The 10,637-nt window shown below is 37.6% G+C and overlaps 1 protein-coding gene across 1 annotated transcript in view; it reads right to left on the bottom strand.

Annotated features, from left to right (window-relative positions):
- Positions 1–515: 515 nt before the first annotated feature.
- The window catches only part of OSBPL6 (oxysterol binding protein-like 6), a gene marked incomplete at its 5' end in the record, with an annotated part of 33,125 nt that continues 23,003 nt past the window's right edge, over positions 516–10,637 (bottom strand). The window contains 9 exons of the mRNA XM_010017089.1: positions 516–661; positions 1,629–1,751; positions 2,337–2,463; positions 4,115–4,259; positions 5,334–5,478; positions 6,645–6,723; positions 7,348–7,411; positions 7,772–7,909; positions 10,191–10,444. Of these exons, the coding sequence (XP_010015391.1) occupies positions 553–661; positions 1,629–1,751; positions 2,337–2,463; positions 4,115–4,259; positions 5,334–5,478; positions 6,645–6,723; positions 7,348–7,411; positions 7,772–7,909; positions 10,191–10,444 (1,184 nt within the window). The remainder of the gene's footprint in view (positions 662–1,628; positions 1,752–2,336; positions 2,464–4,114; positions 4,260–5,333; positions 5,479–6,644; positions 6,724–7,347; positions 7,412–7,771; positions 7,910–10,190; positions 10,445–10,637) is intronic.

Here is a 10,637-nt window from a genome sequence, read left to right as displayed (position 1 = left end):
GGGAACAGCTTCTGGAAAAGCATATCTTTTTGACAAAGGCCAGTCCAAGCACATCACACCAAAGGACTAACCTGAAGCCAGAAATGACAGTGCTGTGACCCAAAAGTTTTTAACAAAAATAGTTGAAACAAAATGGATTTTTTTTCTCTTTTTCTTCCTTTTCGTTTTTTTAAATTTAAATTACATTACTCTTAATGTCTGTTTAAAGCACCGGTTGCAGTTTTGCATTTACCACCTCTTCCGAGTGACTTTGGATAACTCATCTGCTTCTTTTGTTCTGAATTTTCAATGTATGAAACTTTAAAAAGTTTCTGTTTGGTTTGTTTGGTTTTTTTTCTTTTTTTTTTAATGGCTGCTGCAAAATTAAAAAGATCCAGAAGTGGTCAGGGGCCTGGTCTAATGCACTTTCAGAAGTCCGTTATAAAGATGAATATAAATGTGAATGATACGTTTTTCCGCAGACCCACAAACCACGCTTAGCTATTAGAAACATATTGTGCATAGTTATCTTTTTCTTCAGAGTGATATGTTTACTAGATCTACATTCTCAGTTTACCAGAGTACGGGAATTTCTACTTTACTAAAGCCAGGATCCTTTCGCAGTTCCCAGTAGGTATCATTGGTAACCCAGGCTTCTCTTTGATTAGCGTCAATGACTTTTCTGTAGAAAGGAAAAAAAAAAAGAGAGAAACAGTTCTGACCATAGATCTCTGCTTTATGCAATATGAAATCCAATTCCATACCCCTCTGACCTGACCCAACACTAAATCTGATTTCATATTTCTAAAGGACACAAGAACAGTCAGGGATTTAAGAATAAAAATCAACCTCTCTGTCTGTGTCAAAAGTGGAATGTTTAGAAGACAGCCAAAACTGCAAATCTGTTGACTGATCTGCATGAGCAGGTCTTAGAGCCACATAAAACCTCTTTGGCCATTACAGATTCTGGCTATGTGCAGGGGATCAGCCAAGAGGTCTAGCCTGCAGAACGCAAGCCTTTTACATTTTATGCTATTTGTCTCCTCTGTATTTTCCTCATCTTCTACTACAAACCTGCATCAAGCATGTCCAATCTTTTCCCTTCCGATTCCCCATGCTAAACACCGAGCAATTTGGTGTGACTATCCCTTGTTTCAGAAAAATGCTTAATTAAAAACAAAAACCAAACCACCACCAATGCCCACTCAAAAATAAATACACTGTAATTTATGTGTATATATACATACATTTATACGTACATTTCACAGATGCATAAATATATGTATGTTGTTGCTGTTCAGGTCACTATTTCTTACTTTTTTTATGCAATGACTTAAACCAATAACATAGTTAAATCTTAGATCCTAATATTGTACTTCTGTTCCACTTAAAAGTTAAAAAACATTGGCCAAAGGGTGCAGCAGGTTTGCATAGCTATTACCCATTGTGAGAAAATAAACTTTCTATTACGAAGCTTCAAAATATGTAAAAATTGTTTCAAGCAGAAATCAGATATCTGTTAATTTTTCTTAAAATTGCCATTTTCCAGGCTTTCACAATTAATAAACTACACTGGTGGTAATTCTTGCAGTACTTGGTACAGCATACTATAGAAAACAGAGACTTGCTGCTGAAATTAATAGACTCACTTAAAAAATTTGGGTCTATATTCAATGTTGTTTTCTTCCATGTACCGCCTCCGACCTCTCTGGAGTTCCTCTATTCTCTGTTTCTCAGATGCTGCTGCTTCTATATTTCCTTCCTCCAGAAGCCTGTATGAATAATAACAGGTCCTGTAGCAATTATACAGTGTCTAGAAAAGGATTTTCTAGCAACAATCATCACAAAAGACAAGTGGAAGCTGCGCCTGTTGTTTGTGTTGTACACACTTTCAGATGTAGTCATAATCTCATAATCTCATAAAATAAGCATAACTGAGATGTGACTCCCCAGTTACATGTATCTGATCTATAGCCTAAGGTATACACTTTCTTTAGTAATTTCAGCATATCACAAACATTGAGGTACTATGAACTGAGAATGAGGAGGAAACTAATGTTGCTTCCATTCATAGCAGGAGGACATGACATTTCAGAGTCTCTCTTTGCAGCTTGTTATGAGGAATCCTACCTCTGCTCAAAGATTGTCCTACAGAATTACTGTACCAACAGGATGCTTTCCACTCTTACTCAATTGGGTAAAGCAGAAATTGAATTGCAATACTGAATACCTGCTTTTCTAGCAGAGTCCTCCAAATCTTAGTTCAGACTCCAGTGAAGACATAGACAAAATTCAATACTCAGCCAAACCCAGCATTAAAACCACCAAATATTAGGTGTATAAATGAGCATGCTTACCTTTGATCTGGCCTGAATCGTGCATCTGTCACAGGAAGAAGATCTTTCAGCAAAGGATCTAATTCATTGAGCTCAATAGCAAATCTCGTGAAGCCATAATAACGTTCATAATTGGTTGGCATGGAGCCTGCATAAGTAAGTATGAGAAAGAAAAAAGCTTTTTAAACTATTATTCTAAATATGCAAGAGATTCATCTATTTATTAAATTGTAACAGCAAAAATATTAATATATTTTACACTTACATACAATTTAATAGCATAAACAGCTATTTACTAGGCGGAAAAAATTTCACTAAATATTATTTTCAAGTGATTTTCCTGCAGAGGTGGTAATTTCACACTAGTAGATTCAAAACTTTTATGATCTTCCTTCCTTTTTAAATAAAAAATTACTGGTTTTAAGATTTTCAAGTTAAACATAGTTTCCTGTTCCCTGGAAAGTGGGCTTACCAAATGTCTGTATAAAAGCCAACCTTAACTAATCTTAGGGTTAATTTTGATCATAAGGCTCACTCACAGACTGCTTCAGCACTGTTCAAAACCTTCAGCACCAACAGCAGTCAGAGAAGACATTGCAGAGAGTAGGGTGCAAAGTAGAGTTTAAAATACTATCAATACAGAGTAAGGTTCAAAATGACATAATGACAATGCCTGAATAATCCTGAAAGTATGCAAAACGTTATAGGTGCAAAGGATGACTAATTCAACCTCAGTGCCTCTAAGCAAGCAGCAGGGAAGCTGAAACCAGCTTCTGAAATCACAGGAGCTCACCATCTTTGAAAATCTATCCTTTAGGCTAATAAACCATAAAGATAACAAACTTAATAAACTGGCACCTCCTATTTATTGAATCCAAATAAACTACACTGCTCTCTGTGAGAAGGCAGGCAGGCCCAAACATACAGTTCTTTTCTTAATTTTATACTTATGTTGACCCCAAGACTCCCCAATATTTGACCAGGAGTCTGATTGAGATGTCGAAGATTATTCCCTCTAAGAGCATTTAATTTTACCATTACTCTAAACTCATGCACATTCTTATTGTCATGGTTTAAGCCGAGCCAGTAACTCAGAACCACACAGCTGCTCGCTCACTCCCCACCTTTTCCCCCCTGCTCTGGACAGGATGGGTAGGAGAATCGAAAGGTAAACCCCCTAGATTGAGATAAGAACAGTCCAATAACTAAAGTATAATACAAAACTAATATTAGCAATTATCAGAGAAGTAACAAGGGGAGAGAATATAAAACTAGAAGGGGAAAAATAGAAACCAAAACCAATAAACACAAGTGATGCACAATACAGTTGCTCACCACCTGCCAACCAATACCCAGCCTGACCCGAGCAGTGATCTGGGCCTTCTGGGTGGCTCCCCCCAGTTTATACACTGGGCATGATGTGCTGTGGCATGGAATAGCCCTTTGGCTAGCTTGGGTCAGGAGTCCTGTCTCTGCTTCCTCCCTGCTTCTTGCGCCCCTCCTCACTGGCAGAGCATGAGAGACTGAAAAGTCCTTGATCAGGGTAAGCATTACTTAGCAACAGCTAGAACATTGGTGTGTTTACCGATATTGTTCCCAAACTAAAGCCAAAACACAGCACTGCACCAGGCTCTAGGAAGTAGAAAAATAACTGCCAGAGCTGAACCCAGGACACTTACTTATCTAACCAGAAATTTAATTTCTCCAGTAGTATTTTGTGTATTTAAAATGATGGCTAAACCAGCTTTACACAGTTTAGGGTTACATTACAGTGACTGCCAGAGTTATTACAAGATTACCTGGCCTCCATATGCATTTGGCTGAAGGTGCTACCCCACAATAAAGGCCTTCGTGCCACTTTCCAAAAAGGCGATGAACCACCTTCCCCTCTTGATCTATCACAACACCCTGGACTTCATTTACATTTGAATTCCAGTAGTTCACCTGCAAATTTAAGAAGAAATTACTAGTTAACACTGGTTTTTGCATTACCGATTGTACCAATACAGACACTGCACAAATCTTAATTGTGTCGCACCTACTGTCCAAATTTTGTATTGGAACAGCTCACCTGGAACCAAGAATATCAGAACTCAAAATTCCGATGATCTGAATATGAACTAATCTAGTGATCTGAATAATTTGAAATACAGATTTGATATAACTTGGGGACTATATTGTTGTTCATTATCAAATCCCAACACAACTCAGCAAAAATGATACTTTGAAAGTTGCAAGATCAGAGCCAGCTAACTCTTCTTTCTATATGGAGAAATACTGAATATACCTGTACACGTAAAGGAATCCTTTGATTGATGCTGCACACTACTTGGTGAAGCAGGGAACATGCCCAGCTAGTATTACTTGTTATTTGTTGCCTTCTGTTTCTCTTTTGTTTCACTTTTCTTAGACACAATTATTCCTTACACCTTCACCTACTGAGCCAGTTGCCCGTTTTCAGAATATCCATCAAGACATGAATGGTAACGCACCATAACTGCAATGGTATTGATGTATTTTGTTGCAATATGAAAACAAACTTATTTTTAGGAAGAATAATTGATAGTGATATAGCTATATAGTGATCTGTCTTTATATATGGTCGTTGCCTAGGTCTTAAAATACTGTGAACCAAAGCAGCATTATTTAATCTAAAGACATAAAATATTGACTTCCAAATTCTAGTAAAGGCAGAATTAAAATGGCACAGAAGTCTACAGTGACTTTGCATTTCACTGCGGTAACAGAAAAGAAATTTTGACATTTGATTTTTAACCTAAACCCATCAACAGTATAGCACACAGCTATACAGCAATGCAACACACTGGTATCAAATGTTCAATGGAATAGAGTAATACTGCTTGACATAACACTCCCATTTGCAATTTACATATTTACAAATGTTGGTAAGACAAAGTGTGGAATGTGAATTTCAGGAATACTGAAGAAACAACTCGATAAATGCTTAAACTATGTAGTTTTATAAATATATGATATGTATTAGAATACATATGTTACCTTGACAAATGTGAGTTTACAAATACAAACACTGCTTTTTGTGTTTCTGATAGTTATCTCTCCATAGTGTTCTATCCACCTCCTTCCACTAAGAATATTATGTATGCAAGTAGTGACTTTGTTCCAGACATAGTAGTCTCCATACCTAGGAACAGATTAACAAGTAGTTGGTAACATACATTAATCATAATCATTATGGACACACAAAAAAAGTAAAACATAACTCCATTATCATAAATACAAAACCATGTTCATCAAAAACTTTTGAAACAATAGCTTACTTTAATAGAGCACTGATTCTCTGTACTTTACTAATCCTCCATAGAGGTCACTTAAGCTATAGTGCAGAGAACTACAGAATGCTGCACACATCATAAAGATATGAACCACAAATCAAGACATTATGAACCTTTGAACCCCTGCATGGCATATTCACTGTGCTCAGAGCATTAAGTGCTTTGGCCATAATTCCTTTAGGGGCAGGACAGTGTCCAAAGATCAACATAAGGCTACACTGAAGCATTCCTCTGTAACAACTACAGAGTCAGAGCATCTCTCTTGTCAAACAAGGGAATAAAATGAGGGAACTGTGCAAAGTACATCCTCTTTCAGAGCTGAGGGGCAAGCATGAAGACAGGACAACAATGCTCCTGAGTGCATTTACTTCAATTTCATGAGATCAGTAAAGAGTTGAAGTGGAGTGATTCCATATTGTTAGAGGCAGAAAGAAAGGCTGGCTGCTACATACAGGAGCAGGAATAGTACTGCAAAAACAGAAGACGCATTTAAAATATCCTCTCCTTGCATACACCCACGATTTACAACTTGCAACTTGTCGTATTGGTGGTGAAACTTCTTCTAACTACTCTGTCAACATCTGAAGAATATGTTTGGGCTTATCTGCGTTTTGAAAAATGACCTTACATTGTTACTACTGGTTGTTCTGAGGGAACATTTCTCAGTATTGAGAGCCCTAGTAAGGGCAACAGCAGCTGCTGACAGTCCTACATTGCAGGCTTGTTCTGTACAGTTGATCATTACTGTGCTTGTAAAACTTGGGTTGTCTCTCCTAAAACATTTCCATCCCCCCTTCTATTGCTTTTGAAAGAGTTTGTGTATTTTTCCTCCAAAAACCCAAATGGATCTTTCAGCTCAAAAACACTTGTGTATCCCCATATGCACACTAAGAAGAAACGTGAGCTAGCCACTAACTCTCACCAGTATAATTCACTGATGTCTGCATACACTTCCCCCAATCCATTCACAAGGCAGCAAAGATTGAAATCAAAAGGAAATGGGACAGTTGCTTACTTTGGAAGAGTCACATTCAAGGTTCCAACTGGCAGAATTTCCATTGATTTCCCCCAGAATTTGTTTTTCCACCTGATATCTGAATGTAATTTACAAGTGTGAAAGAAAGACTTACAAAAACTGAAAAGATCAAAGTCTCCCCCTTGCAGTGATCTGCGTGGCACATGAGAGATCTATGCTAGACCACCCAGTTTAAAACAGGACAGTATGAGACTGCCATGAAAACACAGAAGGAACAAAAAAAAAAAAAAGTAGAAAATGACATTAGGTTAGAAAAACTAAAGAGAAGTTTGATTTTCTTCTAGAAGTCACGGCTGTGTTACATTATTGTCAAATCTCTAATGAAAACATTCTATTCAAATTAGAGACATATGCCAGTAGATACAAGGAAAGAAAGAGTTGCTTGTTCAACCGCGTAAAAGGAACTGCTTGTGTTTGTAAAAAACAGTAATTTTCTTGGTAAAAAAGCTTTTAAATGGAGAAGTATAAACAGACTGCAAGCAACAACGGAAGTTGTAACACGTCTGCTCACTCTTAAAATTGAGAATTGGAAGTGAAATAATTCCCAGCATCAGTTTGAAATGTCACTACAAAAATAACAAGTGTAGAAATTTTAAGTTCCAAATGCAAAACTCAGCTTGTACAGATAAAGCTTTTATCTGCTAATAAAAAAGGAGTTTATGCTTTTGAATTAAAATTATACCTTGCCAAAACACAAAGTTCTTCGATTCACAGTGACAGGCTGAAATGGGAGGATGGTGGCTAACCTGGAAAACAGTTAGGCTCAGTTAAAAACAATTAATTTTCATTTTTAAGACAATACAATTGAACTGCAATATGAAAATACTAAATATCCCACACCATTTCTTAGGCTATGTTGCTATGAAAACAGATGCAACTTGAGCTTGTACTTGACTATGAACTTAAAACACTTCCTTGTGATTCCTATAAAAATCTATACTGCCTAGTATTTAACAAATTTCTGTCATAATAAAAAACTTTCTTTACTACCAAGAAAACAAACCATTCTAACTAGAAAGAAAAAAATAAGGTTACTCCATAAAAATAAAAAAAAGAAACCAAAATCTAAATCTAGACATGAGTGCCTATCTAAAAACAAGCTTTACCTGCTCTGAGAAAAATCGAAATCCTTTGTCTTCTCTAATACATTCATAAGTTTCACCAAGCACTGGGTTAAATGGCTTGCTTCCTGCTCTGAAGTATGTAGAGGCATAGCCTGATGCTGCAAAAGCAGCTATGAGAACCTGTGAAAATACAGAAAAGAACACAAAAATAGGCAGAGATTCTTGTGTATATGCCACCACTATGTGGTATGACACAACTCACTCCACTCAGAGTGAAATCTGGATTAATTAAGCATGCCTGAGAGTGAAGCCATACCTCCCAGCCAGAACTAGTATAAAGTGCATTTCTTTTGTTAATATAATTTGCTTTTCTTCATGGCCTCAGCCAGCCTCTTTCAACAGTCCCTTAAAATAACAATCTGCACAAGATACTGTTTTTCTACCTTTGACCAGGCTTATCGATAATGACCTAAAACACAAGCCCAGCTCTAGTCTATGCTCTCCATGAATAAGTACTATATGATAACTTCTAATGACAAGATCACATACCATTCTCTTGTAGGAACTACTTTATTTAGTGCCAAACATAATCAACTCTCACTTAGAATGTCCTTAATGCAGAGTTATCTCAGGATCATCCATGGATGAGCAGCCTTATCAGTCCCTTGTCTACATGTAAAATCAAAATTTAGTAATATCTAAACCCAGCCTAGCTGGGAATAACAAGATAAGTGACATGCCACTGTAATTTAGACTGCAGCTCCCTTTAGCAGAGCTTAAAAAAAAAAATACAAAAAACAAACCACAACAGGCATTCACAAGTCCCAACAAAGCTTCAGAAAAGCAATACAGGAATAAAAATCACTCAGCTACAGATAATCTGCTAACAGTGGGCAGAATCTTAACCAGGTCCCCCTCTCCTCATGTTACCAAAGATGTAACACTCGTGAGTTTTTACAAGCTTTGTTTTCTTCCCACTGTACAATGGGTGTTCTACTCTCTATTCGTTTCATATTATTTGTAAATGCAGCATCAACAGAATTAACACTCTTTTCATGGGCTTTTCTTCAACAGTAAAACCTTTAGTCTTCCAAAACCTTTTTCATGAATTTAACTATAAGACACAACAGAGAAATGAGGGGTTTTACTATCCTCATGATTATGTAGAGAAATGAAAAAAAAAAGTTTCCACTACTTTTGGATGCTTATTTAAGATAGCAAAGTCTGGATTTTTCAGAGAACAGTGATGAAGCAAGTACGTATTCACAGCATTGCTACCAAGCTTTGGGTATTCAGCACTTCTGCCAGCTACAAATTCTGTGCAATTTGCATTTTTAAGTTGCCTGTTACAAGTTTGGCTTGTATCCCAGGTGTTCCACTAAAGATCTGTAGCAGAGAAGGAGACTTAAGGTCCTTTCCAACCCTAACTATTCTATGATTCTATGAACCCACATTTCCAAGGAAGATTTCAGTTGCACCATGGCTTTTCCTTCCTTAACTCTCCTGACTCCTTCAATATGCACCTTCCAAGCTTTTCAACAAAGGAGGCAGAGTCCTACAAGCAGTCTGCTTTATTCATTACAACCCTGCCCAGTCCCTACAGGATCTCCCTTTTGTGAGAGACATAAGGAATCTTACAGGAAAACAGCATGCGATGATAATAATTCAATTATCACAAGACTGGTCCAACTTCTCCAGTAGCAAGATAAAAATACCAGTGTTTAGGACCCCACACTCTCCTGCAGGCCACATGTAGTTCATGGACCTGAGTGTGTGGCGAGATGGCAGCCACAGGCAACCTCTCTTCTCCCAGTTATCTACAATGCTGCCAATCCATACCAGAGGACAGTAGTTCATTAACAACACTGCCAAACTTGCCCTAACAGCCTTTTCCTTGTTTCTTCTGAGGAAAAGAAGAAATGACAGATCAAAACACCCTGAGATCTGAACATAAGCTGTGGACAGTCAGTTAAAAAACCAAGACATACTTACAGGGGAGCTGAAGTCAGGCTGCCCAGGCAAACTTTGTTTTGGTGTTTTGAAACTTCTCTATTAGAAATTGTTTAGGATGACATCTTATTGATAATAAGATAGACCACTGACAATAAACCAACCACAAACTCAATTAGCTCTTGGAGGCTGCTGGACTTGATCACTGAAAGCCAGGAAAGGATGCTGCAGGGTTAAAAATTGCCAGTGTCTACATACACAATTCCAGAGAGTGAGAGCAGTTTTCACATCAATGAATCAGAATTGCAGGACTTGGTCTGAAGTCAAGAAAAGAGCCTCAGCCTTATTCAGATCAAACCTACTACCTGTAATTGTTCACAGCATTCACCTGACCTAACAAGGAGTTCTGCTGTCTGTGAAGGGGAAGAGGAAGAGAGGTTCCTACACAGACTTCCACTCAACAGCTCCCTTTTTAATACAGACGTAAGAAGTGCTACACTAAATTTATTACCATGCGTTCGTAAGGATCATCTGTTTCAGCAGCTTTGTCCAAGAGTTCACTGTATTCCAGCTCTTCACAAAGATGTTGCAAGGTATTCAGAGGTTCATTTAGCTCAACAGGCATGGATACTTTGGAAAGATCTTTGCCAATGTTATTTCTCAAAATATTCCACAGATTGATGTTACTGGTGTCAGGGCTGGGAGCTGGAAGACAAGTTCTCCGTCCATTCCTGAAAGCACCTCCCGTTAGCTCACCATTAAGAACTGCAAAGGGAAAAAAACCCTGTTATCACAAGAAAGCACCAGATTAAGAAAAACGGACTTCGCCATTGAACCAAATCACTGCCAGAACAAGCAAGCCCAGCTTCATTGATTTCAGCTAAGTTGGTCTGGTACAGACATGCAGTAAATCTGGTATATGAACATAATCAATATCATTCCCAAAGTTTCAAACATA

The sequence above is a fragment of the Nestor notabilis genome, unplaced genomic scaffold (genome assembly GCF_000696875.1).
Source record: "Nestor notabilis isolate BGI_N333 unplaced genomic scaffold, ASM69687v1 scaffold33996, whole genome shotgun sequence".
In the NCBI taxonomy this organism is placed as follows: domain Eukaryota; kingdom Metazoa; phylum Chordata; class Aves; order Psittaciformes; family Psittacidae; genus Nestor; species Nestor notabilis.
The sequence above is the reverse complement of the archived record's forward strand: the minus strand, read 5'-3'. Positions and strand labels throughout refer to the sequence as shown.